Consider the following 19,442-nt stretch of genomic DNA (forward strand, 5'->3'; position numbering starts at 1 on the left):
ACTGTTTCTTGCAGCAAAGTTCATTCATCTAGCTGACTGAGGATTGCAGTGTGAAAAGGAAAAAAACCCAAACTTACAGGGAGAAGTTTGCTTGATTTTTTTCAAGTATTTATTCTTACAGTATGAGAAATTAATGCAGAGATTGCCATCTGTCTCCAGCTGACTGTTGTTGGATAAGAATGACGGTGGGGCTGGAACAGATTCAGTATCTGTGCAGATGACTTCAGAGGCGTGATGAGAACATCTTCTGCCTCAGTTCACAATCTCACTCTGTAAGATGGTCTGTTGCTGCTTCTTGTGTTCTGAGCCATATGAGGGTACAGAGCAGTGTCTCCTTTTGCTACTCTTTGCTATTTGTGATGAAGTTCAATCAGCATAGCTGTGAAACAGTTCATTGAGCAACCATGCTACCTCTTTTTCTGTCCACACAGGTACTCTCTAGGGCCAGATTTGAGCAGTGAACGCGGTGAGTAAGCCCTAGAGTAACTTGTTGAGGAGCAGGGATGAAAAACAGACATGGAGTCAAAATTTTACACAGTGAGGAATAGGAAGGCAGAGAAAAATTGATACTGACAAGCCTCACAGTGCTTGGGGGAAGAAGGGAGGAAAGGGCAGTGCTGTAAGGCAGGCTATAAATATGCCTTGAGGGCCAGTTTGCAAAAGGCAAAGAAGCAAATCCCCTGATAGGGAGTTAGTAGGGCCAGGATATGATCACCTTACAAAAGAAGCACTTGGAGGAGACAGTTTTTCCATTATGGTCTGTGCTTTTGTGTTCACTGTGAAGAACCTTAGGGAGCATCTCACAGCAGAGCTTTTTATTATGGAGGATCCATCAAAATAAAAGTATTGGAAAGAAACACAACAAATTGAGAAAGTGAAAAATAAAAAATTGCCAAACTGAGTGGCAGCGATAAAGTAGTAGATGGAATTCAGTGTAGACAAATGTAAAGTGAAGTGACTTACACTGGGAAAAATTTTCTAAGGTAAGATACCACCTAGACGTACTTGAGCAGCACTGTTTCTGTCAAACTAAAATGCGCCTTCGGAGTGCCTGTGCTTTCTTGCAATAAGAATACCAGGGGGTGTAACACAGAGGCATTGGATTTGGCCATATGCTGGTTTATTAGCCCAGCTCCGCTAATAAACCTTTTGGGAAGGAGCTGCTTTCAGAGTAGAGGTGCTCTGCTCTCCATGCATTCCTCCACAAGAGAGCTCATGTAGTCTTACAGACGTAAGGTAGCCTTGGGTGTTTTCTGGGGCCTGTCTTTGTGCCGCATTGACCTCTAGACTCCTGAGTTCCTGAGGATACCCTAGGTGGGCTGCCACCATCTTATCTAGTGGAGGAGCCACCAGGTTACCAAGCTGTCGTGCCTTCTAAGATACTATGAGCTTGGTAATGAAGAGCTGACTGTACCTATCCATATGACAGAAATAACATTGTAAGTTTAAGTTACCCATATAAGATAACAAGTTATCTGAATACCACCACCTTTGTTGCTTTTCATGGTACATTTCCAGCACCTACGGAGCCTATTCATTCTTCTTAAAGACAGTCTCCTCTGACCATATGCCTAGGCAATGCTTTTAGCCATAGGGTTTAGTTTTAGGTAGTCCTGCAAGGAGCAGGGGGTTGGACTTGGTGATCCTTATGGGTCCCTTCCATCCCAAGATATTACATGATTCTATGATTCCATGACCTCTGTACAGCTAACTCATTATAAGTTTAAAGACTGTTAAACAGATTTTGGTCCACAGCAAAGACAATGTGGTTCCTGTCTTTCTGTATCTCCAAATGTAAGCACGAAAATGAATCATTAGGAACCAAATCCAGTGGTTATTGGCTCTCTGCCAGTCTGTCTTGTTGGTACTGGCTACAATTCATAACCCTTCAGGGCTGTTGTGTCATCGTAGGTTTTTTGGTTTAGTTTTTTTTTTAATTAACAGTCCTCTAGCTCCTAAGAATTATTTTGATTTTTTGAAGAACCGATACAAAGTCAGTAAAAATTAATTAGGTCTTTTGATTCTCACTGTGTATTGCTCGGTTAAACTGTTATACTGCATCCTTTGGATCTAACCTCATGCAGGTGATGAGCTAGCTGCACACAGTAGAAAAGTGCAGTGGGCACAGAACTATGCCCCAAAAGAATCATAGTTAGGGCTGACAGATCTCCTCAGAGAGCTGACTAAGAAACTTGGCCTTCACTGAAATGCAGTAGATGATGCATGCAGAATTTAGTGTGATGGCTTTTTACAATGCTTTGTTTGAGCTATCTGTTCATTTGGCGATTCTTTCTCTCCTGCACTGCAGTATTTCTACAGCCTACTGTGTTTCATATGACGGACTATAACGAAGTTGCCTTGTAAAAGGAATCAGGCAGATATTTCAGGAATTTAGTACTGGTTATTAGTAGCGCTCATCTGGAGGTGTCCAAAACAAACACAAACAGCAATCAATCAATGGCAGTGACATATCAGTGAGTGTAAGCAGAGGAGGGGGAAGCACTTGGAAGAGTTTAGTCACTGTGTATGAAGCCAAACAGACTACAAAGGGAGATAATAGCTTAAATAACATGAAAATTAAAACATATTTCCTATTAAAATTATGTTGATGTTTTATATTATGAAACATATTTCAATGATACATACCATGTGGCAAACATCTAGGATAAAAGCTTGGGACTGACTTTTTGCGTGACCAATTGGAACAAAATGCATGTGCCTATATTGTAATGATTTTATATCAACAAATATAGATGATGTTTAAAAACAACTATTGCGTTTTGCTCACAATACACATTATTTGCCATTTCAAGGTGAAAACTGCCAAGGTATTTAGGATGACAAGCTTTAAATACATAATAAAAAGAAGTTTTAAGTTAAAAAGTTACTTGAAAAAGGACAAGCTCCATCTTTCCTCCTGCCTCACCAGCAAATCCACAGCCAATGCTCAATTTATAGTATTTATTCCCCAATTAGGCATTAGAACCCATCAGGCATCCCCTTATGCATTTGCTTTATTGCTGGACACTCAAAAAGGGTTGAAAGGAAATTAAGAAACAGCGAATGGCAGTTAGCCTGCAAACACCTTGGTGGGTTGAAAACAAGGGAAGAAGTGTAAGACCTTTCACTGCTTTCAACCTGAAAGTGCTTGGAGGTATGGAGGAGAAAAATAGGAAAGGGGTTTATGAAAAGCAGTGCTGATTCCTGGGGAGGGGAGTAACTGGATTAAGTTAGAACAGGTGACTTGTAGAGTGTGCTTCGTTTATAGTAAAATCACCCCCTTGGATTAGAAAGAACCAAGAGTGGGTTCCACTCTTGTAGTTCTAGTAGGGAACTAAATGGCTGGGAAGAGACATTCCTACTGGAAAAAAGATCCAGTGGTCAGGAAAAGATTAATGGGGTCTTCGAAACCCTTAGGGATGTGTGCTTCTGAGGAGTTCGAGATAAGGCAGTGTGAGGAAAGGGGGAGCAGGAGGAGAGTAACAGAGGTGGAGGAAGATCATGAAAGGTGTTGAGGCTGCTGGAGTTGTGGAGAGAGGAACTGTGGACAGTAGACAGACGATACAACTGCAGAACAAGTAGCTCAGGAAGAAGCGGCCAGCGGTGAGGTCTGAAGGGTGAGTGAAACAGGAGAGAGAAGCAGCAAATGAATAGAAAAAGCAAGAAGCCAGGATGGGAGATGGTGTAAGGGGGCAGAAGTAGGCAGCAAGTACCAGAAGGACTGAACGAGAAGTGCTGGGAACAATGTCCAAGGAGGATCTTGGTGATCTGGGTGGCACACAGGAGCAGCTGAGGACTGACAGCTGAGAGGGGCAGGAGACAGGAGAGGCTGTTCTCTCCGGCAGCTGTGGCATGTTGGTAAGCTTGTAGTGACTTGTTAGTAAAATATGAAGGGAGTTCTTGCACTCGGTGTCTGCATGAAGCAATTCTGAGTGCCACTCCCCAGACACCAAGAAATTCAGAGAGTGCTCAAGGTCCCAGGGAGGTGGCTTCCAGGCCCTTTGGGTTACTGTGGCTATCACCAAGGATAGCAGCGAACGTAATTAGACCTCAAGTCCCTCTCTTACACAGAAAATAATTACATGTGGTGGCTTGGAAGCCAGAGCAGAACCCTATCCATGCAGAGCTGAGGAGAAAAGTCGAGGGGACAAAGAAGGTGGGTGTCCATGGCGTGCTGCACGTGCTTGCACGGCAATGAACAGGAAGGTGAGCCTGAAGGGGGCAGAGGACCTTGCAGCGTGCAGAGCACTCCAGTTACACGGCCAAGCAACCCCCTTTCACAGTACTCATGCTGAAAGGGGGTTGACCAAGAAGGAGTTAACCAGTGTTTTGGCAGTGCCGTGCTGCTGTGAACCGCCGCCTTGACAACTTTTGATACGGAGGATTATTGCTTTTTTTTTTTTTTTTTTTGCTGTTCCTCTCTCTCAGCTGTAGCAGAGCTGGCCGGTGGTGCTTGCGAAGTGTCTGCTCCCAGTCTGGAAGCCCCGCGCAGGCCAGGGGAGCGCTCCCTGTGCAGCGGGTCCCTGCCCGCGCTCACTGACGGGCCGGGCCGGGGCCGGGTCCCGCAGCCCCCCGGCCAGGCCCCCGGTGGGATGCGGCTCAGCTCACCAGCCAGTCGCAGCTCTCTGCCATTCCCAGGGTGTTACATCGTGCGGCTCCTGTCGCTGGCTTTCGGCGAAATACGCTGGAAAGCAGTCTGCCGCGTTCAGGTGAACGTGCACCCCTCGCGTCTGAATTCATTTCAGATCGCTGTTCTCTGCCGCGCTTCATCTGCCTGCTAGTCCCGGCTGGTCGTCACGGCGGAGGGAGGCAGCGTTGCCCCGAGTCGCTGTGGTCTGAGCCATCCTGCGGGCTGCTCTCGGGGGGGAAGGGGGCCCGGGAGGGCCGTGCGGGCCGTGCCGCCCCCCAGCCGGGGCCGTGCCTGGCTGCCGGGCCCTGCAGCGCGGCGGTGGCGGCCCCGCGAAGCCGTCTGGTGCCACCTCCCGGTGTCACCTCAGCCGATGTCGGCGGCGCCGGGCCGGGCCGGAGCGGGGGTCCGTGTCCCCGCCGCGGCCCCCGGCAGCGCCGCCCGCCCGCGAGCGGAGCCGCTGCCGCCCCGTGCGCGGGGCTGAGGCAGCGCAAAGCCGCCCGCAGCGCCGGCGCGCACCTCGCCAGAGCGCCGGCGTGTCGTGCAAGGGCGGCCGAGGATGAGTTCTCGGGGAACCGAGTGAACCCGATGCGGCACCGGTAGCCACGGCTGAGGTGGGAGGAAAGAACTTGAGTGTCATTCGCTGCTTTTCATGCAGCTAAAGACAGAGGTGAGCTAGTAACGGAGAATCGTGCCCGTGCTATCAGCAGTTGGTGTAAACGTGGGTTTTTATTTTGAAACAAACTAATTTTTTCATTAAATCTTCTTTCTGGGCAGTGACTGGACCGCGTAGCTAGATGTGTATTTTGTATCAGCCGATGTAAGGAAGTCACGCTCTTTGCTTCGAGAGACTTGGGGTGCAGGTCCAGGTCACCACCGCTTGCAGAAAGTGGCAGCTTTATTTTAGCTGTGATGTAGCAACTCCCTCAGACCAGGCCAGGCCTGCCCTTTTTTGAGGTAGGGACACACCATTGAAACAGGGTATATAACATAGACAGGAACGAGGGCACTAGGGGCATTTTCTGTTTTCTTTCGGGGAGAGATGAGGGGGCAAGGGGCAGCACAGCAGCCTGCCGTGCTAGGGGTCCCACTGGAGGCGGTGCAGGCAGCTGGGATGCACAGGACAGCAAGATCTGCAGCAGCTTCTCCCCACGCTGGTTTGATAAAAGAGGAATTCAGCCCAGTGGGTCTGTCTGCTCAAAAGGTCTCTGCTGGAGCAGGTGGAGCACAGAAAGACAGTACCAAGGAAATAAACAGTTTTTTCTCACACACACACCCCCAACTGTTGGTTTGGTTTTGGTTTTTGGTTGGGTTTTTTTTTTTCTCTCCAGCAAATAAAATAAAGGGGAAAGACCACACTAGAAAGATAAGTTGTGCTCTTGGCTATTTCTGCTAAGCTTTAATAGGTTTGCAAAACAGAGGTGTAAAACTTGCAAGAAGGGTGAAATAATTGGACTAGGAATGTGGGGGTTTTGTCCCTGCTGTATTTATCCTTGGGCCAGATCAGAAACATTAGACATCCAACAGGTGATGTTTTCAAACGAAAGAACTGAACAGTTCCTCCTTTCTCTAAAAGCCACATACTTTTCCTATCTAATCAGTAATACGAAATGGGGAGGTGCTGACACAAGCAAGAATAGCTGATGACTTCATCAGTGTGGCAGCAGCTTTCCCTTTCAAGTGCGAGCAATTTATTGTGGGTTTGGGAGGTTTTGTTTTGTTTTTAATTTTGTCTTCTATGCAGGAAACTGCAGTCACCCTTAGGACTGTTCCAGTCTTACTTTAAATCTAGGCTGAGGCAGAGCACAGTACTACGCGCTATTACTCTCTAGCAAGCATGAACTGCTGCTCTTGCAATCAAAACAAATGTAAAGCCAGTAACTCTAGTCACCAGCAATTTTTACTCTTATTATTAGTGGATTTGACCTAAGAACTAGAGGGAGCTTAATCACCATAGCTAGATGTTAACATTGTGTACATAACCACGAAGAGTGAAAACTTCTGAAAAACTTAAGCAAATAATTTCTTCTCTTCCCCAACAGACAGACTGGCTATTCTGACATGGGAAAACCCTGTAATTTCACAGAGGTGACCAGTAAAACTGCAACAAAACTGTCCCAAAATTTAAAGCAGCAGGGAAAGCGACCTTCTACAATGCAGTTACGATTGTTTCTCCATCCTCTTTGAAAACAGGCTCCTCAAAAATTTTTTGTATGGCTGTGTTGTTTTTCATTTTTAAACTGTAAATTATGTAGTGAATTTGTGTCATGTTTTGCTGTGAGAGTTCTCTGGATCGTAGTTGGGAAATTATGTTTCACCTTTACAACATATTAACCTCTCAGTCACACAATCAAAGTGTCAAAATTATCTACTGCCCACTGCAGCGTATTGTTAGAGAAGCTGAAGCTCCACTAAAAGGGAAAAGTGGTTTTCAGCGTAACTAAAGATGTGGCTGCCTACACGTCCCACGCTGGACAGGCTTGAGGCCACAGCTGCCAGGAGCCCTCGGCAGCCCTCGCCCCGCGGAGGGCTGGGTGCTCTCTGGGACCGGCGGCTGTGCTGTGTTGCCGCGTGGCGCGTCTGGCTGCGCTTGTTCATGCTTCTGCCACAAAATGATGAGTAACACAAGAGACAAAAGAGCAAGTGTTCCTCACTGGAGGAGCTGGTGTGCTACACAGGTGAGTAAAGCCTCAAAATGTCCATAAAAGGACTGAAGTGCCAGCTGTGGAGTCAAGCCACTTCCAGGCTTACCCAGATAAAGTACAAGTCAGTATCGTGATTATTTTCATAATCACTTAATTGAACAGAAATTAATACCTCCTCTGAGCAGCATTACAAGCCAGCAGCAAGCAAGGCATCATTCATGCTGCCGATAGCTTTGGGTGATTTTTTTGTGTTCAGGAGTTCAGATGCGATCAGGCCCTAACTGACTTTGGACCAGGCTTGTTCTGATGTGTCCCCTGCCTTTCTCCAGGTGAACTGTTCATTTTCTGACCTGGTGTTGGCTGTCCAAGTCTGGCATCACAGCATACTTCCTCCTCACCACCTGCTTTTCCTTGTGTAGATTTCCTGTCTACCGTAATACAGATGCTTTTGGCATCAGTGCAGTACCCTCACTCTCGACCATAAACCTCATGGTGAAATCGGCTAGCAGGGGTAGGAGCCTTCTTGTATGGAGCCCATTTCTGTATGATAAAGGTGAAGGAAATAATGAAAATTTCTCTTCTGACACATTATCTCCTAAAGCAGGTATCTTCAGCTGCCCAAAAGCACGCTTTTTTCCTCTTCCGTGAGATGCCATGTAAATGGTGAACTCTTTCTAAAAAAGTAATGAAAGGACACTTGTTCTATGACAACGCATTTGCTCTGAAAAGACTACCAAATGGACCACAGCCAGAACTTCTGAACAGGTAGGATTAATACCCATTGGTTTAATATTAAGCTAAGCACAAACCCAAACCAAGCACGTAAGGTATTTCTAAGGAAGGGAATACTGAGACTCAGGTTTTGTACTCGGGGCTGAGGAAACAAAGGCACCACCCTACACAGTATGAATTTTAATTGTTCTTTTTGGGATCTGTCAAGGAAATAGCAAAAGCCTGAAATTAGTGTGTAGTAGGAACTAGGGAGGTCCAGAGGGAATTGTTTATGATGAGGCAAGGTAGGCAAAAAAATGAAGTACCAGCTCCCAAGTCTTTTCTTCCAGGTAACTGCTCCTCTTTGGAGCCATTAAGGTCTGGCGGTCCTTACACAGCCACACTGCCTCTGCCCTTCCTGTGCTCTGCTGCCCCGGCTGCCTTCCCACCTGCGGTCACTCCTCCCCCCCCAGGCTGTGGGCTCCTTCATGGCTGGCACTGGTTCCGGGCATGCCCTTTGCCTTTTAACTCTCTAGCACTAGCTGTTTCCATGCCTCCATTTGTATTTGATGTTAATTCTGGGACATAGAGATCCCTTTCCACACTGTAACAAGTGCCCTGAAAAATCGAGGTTGCTGTTCTGAATTACCGTTTAAGCCATTAGTTGCTTAAGGAAGCTCGCCAGAGCCAGCAGCCAGCAATATTTCTTGTATGCAAACTGCCTCCTCAATAGTAGGACAGTCCTCCAGTATCCGCTTTCTGTCTGTGGTAGCTGGATTTCCTGGGGATGTGTTCGATGTGCAACATGATCAGTACAATAAGACGGTGACACACGTTTAGCAATTGCTTTCTGAGATTCTGTTAATACCACATAAAAAATGGTTCTCAGGTTCTGCACACAGACAGGTTTATGTAAAATATATAAACATTTGTCCAAGTTGTTACAGATTGCATAAATACGGCATTTTTACTGTTGCATTTACAGATGTGCATGTACAATGATGTGCAAATAATCACAATTTGATTACAATCTTTGAAAGGTACTTGAACCTTGCATCCAAGTAACGCAATGAATGAAAAATGCCCACCAAAGAATTTAAATAGCAAACTTAAAACATGGTTTAAATTCGTAACAAAATTCAATGTCTTCTCAGTAAAACTTTCACACATTTAAAATAGTTTGTATTCATTTTATTTGTATATGTCAAAATACATTTTTTTTTCCAAAATAGTGGGTTTTGCAACTAGTTTCATGCAGATACAAGGTCTGCTCAGTACTACCAATAAAATCAATATAGCACAGTAGCCATTCATTTTTTAGATATAAAGAATAAATAACCTAAATATAAAACACTAAAATATTAGAAACATGTATTTAATCATTCACAGGCACCCAAACTTTACCAAATATAATCCAGAATATGCCTAACTGTCTTGTAACAGAACTCAATACGTTGCAGCCATTCAATTCTTTATTTTATGTTAGCGTAAGACAATGGAAGTCCCTATCGTTCAGACCCACCTCTCATACAGTTCAATTACAATAAGATATCTCAAACTATCTGTGTACCTTTAAAATCAAGAATCCTGAGCTTGGTAGTAAGAGCATAACCTTACATCTTCAAAAAACCAATCAACAGAGAGAGGACACCATGTCTTCCTTACCAAAACATATCCCAACCCCGTAAAACTAACCCTCACCCCCCAAGTAGGCAGTAGAACACAATGACCTTTTTAAATGAAGGGGTACAAATTCACATTTAATATAGTATACAATATAATCAATAATACAATAGCTACTACAAGCTTTACAATGTACAATTTGTTTTAATGGCTGATCTGTTCAGTGGTTTTAGGCAATAAACTATGTGCCAATAGGATGTCGTATTTTGAATGGTTTAGTGAAAATATAAAAGCTGTTTCTAATAAAAGCGATCTTAAGTACTTTTCTTTGTTTTTAAAGGCCACTGAAATGTATAAAATGGTCTGACATGATGGTGTTATCAAATTGGATGCCTTCTCACATGGCAACAACAGTGCATATAAACATTAATATGAGTGTAATGGGTTATGTTTTTCAAATGATTTAGTACATTACTTTGGCTAGCACAACAGTTTTGGACAGCACTCAGATAAATACAGGTATGTGAAATGTAGTGAAGCAGTTATATTTATGCAATTTTTTATTATGGTGAACACTATCAAATAAAAAAAATGGGAGGAAAAGATAATAAAGTATTTTATATAGTTTAGACCTTTTGTAAAGATAGGGCTCCATACAATGTACAATGCCTAAATTCTTTATACCATAAAAATTAATGAACTTTGTTAAACACACTATTCTGGAGTAGCCTAATTTGCATTAACAGACATTTGCAATAGGGAAATATATTCAAGCATGCCACGTGGTGGTCTGAAAAATCAAACCAGTACACATTTATATATACAGCATCACTCAGTACCTGCTCAAATGAACGTGACAATTACAGGATCTAACATCTTTCACTACAAACAACTTTTTTTTTTTTTTTTAAAAGTGACCAATAAAAGCAGAAAACAGGACTCCTAAAGTATTTCTAATTTCAACTGACTTTTAAAGCATTTTGTATAGGAAATAAATGCATATTGCACAAACAGTGAAAGCAAATGTTCCACCAAACATCTCTGTTCCAGGTGGTTGGACAATACAACTCTAGGTAGCTACACAAATATGTAATTTAAAAGGGTGTGTGGTCTCGGCAAATGGTAAAGCTGTGAAAACACTGTACAAGAGAATCTGGTACATGAATAATTAGAAGGGAAAAAAAATAATCCAAACTTAAGATTTAAAGAAAAACTGAGTATAGAAAAAAAAACCTGGGAATTGTGGCACAACAAAAACATTATTGAGTAACTGTCTTCTGTGAGAGCTGAAAGCTTTTGTTGATGTAAAAGTGTTTATGTACAACTAAGGCTTACTGGTTAAATATCTGAGGCGTATCTGGCCTTGAACACTTTCCTTATTATGCTGTAGCTGTAAACAAGATTTCTCAGTCATTTTATCTTCTCAGCAGCTGCATTTTAACAGAAACAATGATCTTTATACAAAAAAACACACAGGTAAGAGGGCGTTTGGCAGGATATCTGAAAATTACAGTCTCCAAGGGATCTTCCCACACTTTTCAGTGACTGCCACACTATGGTCCGCTGGAGTTACTAGTGATGTGCAATACCGTAATTTGCTGCTGTAGTAAACCCTTTATTTGGAAAGTTTGCTTATAACTCTGATCAAGGCCCCATTTTCATCTTTTAGCCTCTGGTTGTCTGCCTTCAGGTCTGGTAGCATCTATGAAAAATGAAACACAACAGTTATTTGCTATTATACCCCAAGTAAAAGCAGCAAGACTAGACAAGCACTGGGGGTAAAATTCTTTATTCAGCTTAAGCATCCTGGCAGTTCTCCCTCTTCATATCAGCAGGTCAGAAAGATTTCACCTTTTAACATGATACAGTTAAGAGTTATAGATTTGGAGTTTTCATTTGCTTAGACTAGATGCACTAAATCTCAGTGGTACAGATGTCAACTGCTAACAAAAACATTTATAGTGGTGTGGGGAAAGTAATTAGGTGCTTCAAATTTCAGTCCAAAACCAAAAGATGTTAATTACCAACAATGTAAAAAGGCTTGTCAGTACTGCACTTGCAGAGTTTCAAAAAAACATGCTGTGGTTAAGCTTATCTACCACTGTGCTCTTGGATGATTTCATCCTGATCAGATACAGTGTGATTCAGCTTGTTAGCTCATAGCATTAATCTTCTAACCACTTCCAAACTTGCATTGAAGCACACATCCGATAATTTGACATATTCCTGAACAGCATAGTTCACACACGAGCAGATCACTGAAACACCAGGCTACATACTCAAACATACAAGTTAGGAGATGGCAAGTTAAAGTTGCCGCAGGAGATGGGTGACACACAAGCACAAAAGCTGGGAGGCAGAAGCCAAGTGAGGTAAGAGCTGGACAGGCTCAAACAGGAAAGAAGGACAAGTCAGCGCACAGAGGTTTGTACTGGGACAATTTAACTTGTCAAAGAAACTAGAAGTAATCTCAGCAGTTCTCCACATCTACATTCATACACTAACAGCAAACCACCTGTAATACTCATGGCTAAGGTACGTGTATAGTTTCTAGCAGGAGGTTTACACAGGAGGTAACCGCCTATTCCTGCACAGCAGTTATTCAGTAACATCAAGTGCAAGGGCACACAAGAGGTCTAAGTCCAGCTAGTGACGTATGTAACAACTGCTACATAATTCTTCACGATAAAATTTCCTTGCCACTAGTGTCGTTTTAATTTTATTCAAGCAAAATTATACTTTCAAGCTCATTATATTCAGAACTTTATTATGGAACAGAAAAGAACCAAGAAGTTTAAGAATGCAGGGTTAATTAACTGTGTGTTGCACTAGAAGCTTCATTTACAGATCTACTCTAAAGGATTCCTGTCCACGCTCAGTTCACCGAACAGCAGACCCTCCCATAGTGTGAAACACAATGGTGCACCGAAGATGACTGTGGTTACAGAACTTCTAGTTTATTTACCTGCAAATACTAAAGTATGCGAAAGGAAGATGACAAGATATCGTAAGAGGAAAAAAGGTGGTCTCTACCATTAAGTAAAAATCATTCTGCTAACCTGGACTCCTAACCTGCGCTCCAACTCTGCTCCACGGTGGAGCTTAGGACAAGCCACCTAAACTGAGTTTTTCACAGAGTCAGAATGAGGCTTCCATTATAGTGAAGTGACAGCTGTGCTCTAAGGAGAAAGTGCTGTGAAATGCCGATTACTTCCAAAACCCGTGTCAAGGTGTTTGACATTGGGCAACACAAGTAACCATTTGGCAATTTTCAAGTCTTATTTGTGTTACGTTTTCTAAGCTGTACAAATCGACTAATAAAAAAAAAAATCACTGTTATCTGTGATACACATTATGGAACAACCCTAGGTTTCTACTACTACTACAGGTGCATGCGCGGTACACGCTCCTGTTATCTGGATATGACTCCTAGTAGGTGTATCTGCAAACAGTGAGACAGTCATTTGTTCAGGCAAAGCAACTAAAACCTTTCCTTCCTCCTTTTCATTCTGTTAGGGACTTGATACCAAAGATCCTGGATGAAACCACCACAACAGCCTCATCTAGCCACGCACAAGGAAGCAAGGGAGTCTGGTTTTGTCCTTCTTAAATAGGTACCGCGACAAGTGCTGTCACGTATGCTTTCTAATGAAACCTCACACTAACTCCAGGAATGTCACAGTCCTCTTTCAACTTCCTGACTAGGGAGCTGCAGCCCATAATGCCTAGTTACATACAGGCAGACCCACAGAGTGGTATATTTTCTGGTAAACTATTTTAACAAAAAGGCTGCAGTTCAAATGTAGAGCTTTAACATAATCAGCTACCATTATATGTCTGCAAATCTCTGTAGACAGATTTTAATCCTGATTAAAGTAATGGGTAGAATAGTTACTAAGAATTTTTTTTTCTTTTGTTGTGAGTCTTCTAAAGAATAGAAGAAGACTGGTAGGAGACAAAAGCAGTTATGAATAATAGGAGATTGATCAGGAAGTGTAAGCTCAAGTAACCTAAAATACTTAGGCTTCTCATCCATACTAATCCCCACATACTTTAAACCTAGTCAGACATTTTTCTTGCAGCAGTGCATTCCTCTGGTACTCAGACTTCTCATGAGGTGACATCACACACCTTTAATGTGCAAAGGCAGGAAAAAAACCACCTTTGCAATAAATTCAGTAAAATTTTACATACTGTACTTAACACTTTGAATTCTAATCTGTTTCTTGCTAAAATAGCAAAGTATTTTCCTGTTATGAGATCCTTGAATAAAGCTACAAATGCACTATTTTGCCTATCTGCAATATATGACTAGCTAGTAAATTTGCAGTGCTGTTGTTGAGCAAATAATTATTCAAGAATCACTTGACAACATATGTGGAGCCAACTTGGATCTGTACAGTAATAATGTCTGTCTTTGCTGGAGGACTCAACATTTTTTACATACAAAACAGCTTTGTGAATTAAGATTACAAAAAACTCATAAACTGTTAAGGTACCTGTTTATATTAATCAGGCATGTTGCTATGGTTAAGCTACCATCATGTCAAGCCTCCCTATTGTATTTCCATTGCTTTTCTTTTGCTAGCCAGGCTCCTCAAGCTGCACAATGATCTGCCACTGAAAATTCCCTCTACTAAAAGGAATACTGAGTAGTTTTCTGTGGGTTAACACCCTGAATTGGCTTACCATGGTTAAAGGAATGCCAGTGCTAGCAAAAAAAACCCGGAATGGACACGTGGCTGTGGACAGCAGTCATTAGATTAGCTCAGCTCTGTTGAAACACACCATTGTTAGCTGAAGCTGATGTAAGATGGGCTTCCCTAAAGGGACAGCTTTCCCTCCTCATGCAGCCGTACGCTTCTGCTGCTTTCTGCATGTTACTTTAGTGATTCAACGATGCTGGAGAGAGATGGTTCAAATAATATAATGAATAAAGAGATCTGTTTTCAGCCAGGTCAGTGAGCTGACTTGACTCACTCAGCAAGGGTTAACACAAGGGAAAGTTGAGGAATGCAGGGCCTGGACCAAGAATAACCTTTCTATCCACATCCTATTATCAGACCAACTCCAGGAAGACACAAAACCAAAGGATAAACCTTCTCTTTATTTCATGCCTCTTAGTGAGGAAAACCTGAGATCGGACTCTAAGCGGAATGAAAAAAATGTACATTCATCACCTCTCTTTAAGTGGGAAGGGCAGTAGGCAAGGGGAAGCAGTTTAGCAAGCGTCACTGTGCAGAAGGAAAAATAACTTTTTTCACCTACACATCTTAAAAGCTCACTGAAACACCTCCAGTCTATACAGCTGTTACAGAAACAAGGAGGAAGGCAGGCATATAGATTTGGTGTGGAGTGAAACGATATTTTGTTCCTAATAGAAGCTGTGTACCTTCTGTGGGTGTCTGAAAGAGCCCTGCCATAACACTAGGGACAACAAACTGGCATTTTTTTCCAAGATGAAACTCAAAATAGTTCATACCTATAACAGAAGAGGACTGAACCAGATGACCTGGTAAGTATGAACCAATCTGACACCTTAGGCAGGTTTTTTTGTGTCTGCGTTTGTACAGTCCATGCATTATAGGATTTGGTCCACAACTGGAATACCTATATATATATATATAGCAATATAAATCAATAACCTTAACTCAGTGCTAAAACTGGGTATTTTATGCTGTCTAGATAAAAATGAGAATTGGCCAGAACTGCAGGGGAAGTTAATATGTGAAAATATTAATCAATTTGAAATTCCAATACATTTCTTAAAGAAAAAGCTTTGGTCCCCTCTAAACACTAAAACACACAAATGTAAGAAATGAAGTTGCTGATGCCACTGTTCAGGATTGCACAATACTGAAAACAGTTCTCAAACATTCTTTAGTTGAGACTAGATTTTAATCAATTCTATGCACCTCAATTATACTGCAGTAAGAAAGCTCAATTCTTAATTTCAATTTCTTAGAAAACTAGAGGAAAATCTATCTGAGCATTTACTCAAACATCAAAACAAGGGACTGACTTCAGTGTATCCTAGTGTGCACTCAAATCCCTTCAATTGTTGCCAAGGTTTTAACATGTCAAAGGTCTTTTGGATCATTGTCAATTTATCTTCCAAGTACGGGAGGACAAGCTTCAGTGCTAGTAAGAACACCACACCATACCAACACATCAGCAATACCTGTAGCTGGTACACCAGACACCATGCTTTAGCCACACTTCCATAACCGAGCAGCAGTCAGTCAGTTTCTGACACACAAGCGTTAATAGTAAAGTTCTGCTCAAGCACAAACTGAATTGTCAACACCTGCCTGGCTACACAAAGGAGAAGGAAGAAATTACAAGTCCACAGAGCGCAGTTGCCTACAGGACCCTGACAGCTTGGCAACCACTCGGGTCAAGGCCCTATTCTCAATCACCAGTTGCTCATTTATGTGTCTCAAAGTTTGAATCTGCTTTATTTGTTGCAGGTTCTGCAGAAATCAAAGAAATAGGAATGAAAACGAGAAATAACCCCTTCCATGTTTATTATGTTTAAAAGAACTAGAGATGAGCAGAATTGAAAGAAAACTTAGAAGAGACAGTCCTGTTTAAAGTAGATAAGTTGCTGTGAAAGGAAAGTATCAAACAAGTGGCACATTCTTGAAAAGCAATCCAAGAACCAGCAGTGATTAGTCACAGCTTTCCAAAACAGTTCAGGATGCATTAACAATGAGAGCTATTCCTGGAATTCTTTACTTAACATCCTAATTGCACAAACTAAATCTCCTATTCAGAAGTCTGTAAATAACGACACATTTAACATACACTTTTACGTGGATGTGCAACAAATGATAGGAAGAGTATTTACTCTTTAATTCAAAACTTTCACATATTGCTTACTGAAAGCAGGCTTTTGAAAAAAAGGCAATATATTAGCATGCTCTGTTTTTCTCGGAAGCCCAGCTTTTCCTAACAGGAATTTACAGGTTGATGGCAGAAGCTCACATCCTGTCTTCCACTCCGAGGCACAGTTATTTTTCTCTAGTATGGTTTGCTATCTACATATTTCACTTCTGAAGACCCCTCAAGGAACCAGAGATTGTGTCCTCCCTTTACAGCAAACTACCTTGGTCTGAATCCAAAGGAGCTAGAGGCATCATGGTTGTCTTCTGCCTATATCTGCCTGTCAGCTTCAATTACTTCAACAAAACTTTGCACATTTTATTGAATTTTAATTCAATAAAAGTATTTTAATGAAAAGTATTTGGAAGTTAATACCGTTTCCAAGCACCAGAGGGCGCGCAAAAAACGAGCTTGAAAGGAAACTTTTTATTAATCAATGACAAATATCAAATGTCGAAACAGTGGTACTTCAAAATTTTGGAGTGCAAATTTTTTTTTCTATTTCATCATGTTTCACTAGTTTTCTAGTCATACTTCAATTCTATCAGTTTGGTTGGCCCTGTTCAATATTATATGCAAGGTCATAATACAAAAAAAACCACACTAAATTTCTCACCCTCCTTCACCATATGAGAGGATTTAACATTGATAAACCAGAAAATGAGAAAAGTCATACCATGACTGGTTAAAAATAAACCAAAAAGAGCCAGAATGCATTAAAAAAGCATTTTCCCTCTGGGGTTCAGTTTATACATAGATGAAAAAAAGCAAAATCAGTGCATGTGGTAAACACTACTTCTGTGTCAACATCTGACGTCTACCTACTGCTTGTTACCTAAAAACCGATCATTATTCACTCCATACAAATGCAAGTTTTTCCTTTCACAATGGTAACATGCTGTCTAATACATAATTTAAAGTGCATGAGATAAAGGTTGAAGCAACATTTAATGCTTAAATATCTATGGAATTACATGCTACCATTATTTTTTTAAGTTAACAACATATAGGGTATCACATCAAAATCATAGATTGCAATTCCATCTTCATTGTATCAGGACACGTTTCACTCCAGCTATCTCTGAATGTTTCTTATTAGCCAGTATGTTACAGAAGCATGTCTCAGTGCCTTCTTGGAAGTCATACGTGTATGATCAGTTATGCTGGTGTAACAGCATTGCTACAAGCTGTGTGACAGGAGTGATTTTTGAAAAGTAGCTATAACTTAAGTTATTTCCTAATGACATTTTAGAGACCGGTAATACTGTCAGACTACATATTGCGCGGACATAGTCATACGCTTTGTTATTAACAGTCTAACGTGTAATACTTTACTTACTTTCAGTTCCTCTTCCATTTCAGATATCCTTCTTTCTAGAGCTCTTCTTTCCTAAATCAACAGATGTGTGTTAATATTGAACAATACCATTTTTAAAAAGTTGCTGCTTTTATATACTGTGGTAACAGTGAAATACTTCAATTTCAAAGATCATACAACCAAAAGCGTAGTGTGGACAGGAAACTTGTGATGGCAGTGATATACAGAGATTTTGTCAATATTGAATTTTAATACGAGGAGGAAGAGATACAGAAATTTAAATCAAGACCTACAAAATATATAACCCTTCCTTTATGCAAATTTAGACAGGTTGTAAATACCATTTGTTTGGATTTATTTTTCATGAGCTAAGCTTCTATAATAGCTTAATATACAAGAAATGCAGAAAATTATCAGAAACAAACAAGAGTATTAAAAGAAACAAGCACAAAAGCATCAAAACCATCAGCTTTCACAGACAAACATAGCTGAAATGTCTGTCTCAGCTTAGTGGGATCTGCCCACACTATGAGCTGCAACGTAGTGTATACACCCAAATTTACATCAAAGGAGTTCAGCTGAGTACCAAAGAAAATCTAGCTACATAAGACTACCTGGTTCTTGAGTGCATGTTTCCTGAATATTTTCTGCATTTCTAATATAGTTTTCCTCTTTTTTTCTTTTTACCTGAGAAGCAGGAGACATTATCCATTGTAGAGAACTTCAGGTTGTTTTGATTACGCTGATCACAGCACCCAAGCTAGCTGACTGAAAGTTAGCTTAGGGTTTTCTGTACTATGCTGTAGTCTGCAGTGCAGACACACTACTACCATGTTTCTAAATTACATTATTTTGTTTAAACCTCATTTTCAACACATCTGACAAGATGAATAGCTAATACAACAGACTTCAGGGGTTTATAGCTTGATTGCTTGCTTTCCTGTGTCAGACAATGCAGTGTGTCTCATTTAAAAGCAGCTGCGGTTATCAGTACACTACATTCAGATTTTTCCAAAGTGTGAAAGGCAAAAGCAACAGATTATTGCGAAGTGGACATATGCATCTGCATACAATGGTGTTATGCAAACAGCAAGCAGCATTGACTGAAGTGTGTAAAACTTTGGTTAGATCATACCGCCCAGTAGATACTGACTCTTGCCGGTCACCTTTCAGATATAAATCATTTGAATTTAGTTTAATCATAGTGCAGTTATACCCCAACATTTTCCCATTTTAGCAAACAACTTTAAAGGTTTACCAAAATAATAGATTGCTGCAGTTGTTAGTACTTAAGGTAATTAAGTCCTCCGAGTTAAGACTTCTCCCATAATGATACTGACTGATAGTAATGGGCATAAGTTACCAGCGAGTTAAAGGCAGTAAGGAAGTGGCTAACAAAAACCCGACACCATCTTACATTATTTAGAATTGTATCCATTTCCTACTAGCTTTATAGAACAACATACATCATCAGTGTTCTTATCTTAAGCAATATTTAACATATTCCCGTGATTATCAAGAGATGATCAAATCTCAGAATTTCAGAGGGTAGAAATTGCTAGTCCTTGTGCTGCATTTGCTTAACTAGCATGGTTCAGCTTGCCGAAGAACAACCATTAGAAATAAAATCCTT

General features: G+C 41.4%; 1 protein-coding gene across 3 annotated transcripts in view; it reads right to left on the reverse strand.

Annotated features, from left to right (window-relative positions):
• Positions 1–9,159: 9,159 nt before the first annotated feature.
• PPP1R12A (protein phosphatase 1 regulatory subunit 12A) overlaps positions 9,160–19,442 on the reverse strand; it is a 122,036-nt gene continuing 111,753 nt past the window's right edge. For 2 of the 3 annotated variants that reach the window (XM_080392487.1, XM_080392489.1), the window contains 3 exons: positions 17,831–17,881; positions 15,918–16,079; positions 9,160–11,308 (listed from right to left, as the gene is read on the reverse strand). In XM_080392487.1, the coding sequence (XP_080248613.1) occupies positions 15,945–16,079; positions 17,831–17,881 (186 nt within the window). In that variant the 3' untranslated portion in view covers positions 9,160–11,308; positions 15,918–15,944. The remainder of the gene's footprint in view (positions 11,309–15,917; positions 16,080–17,830; positions 17,882–19,442) is intronic. The other variant, XM_080392488.1, reaches the window with a different exon arrangement.

Source organism: Falco punctatus, assembly GCF_963210335.1.
Source record: "Falco punctatus genome assembly, chromosome: 6".
In the NCBI taxonomy this organism is placed as follows: Eukaryota; Metazoa; Chordata; class Aves; order Falconiformes; family Falconidae; genus Falco; species Falco punctatus.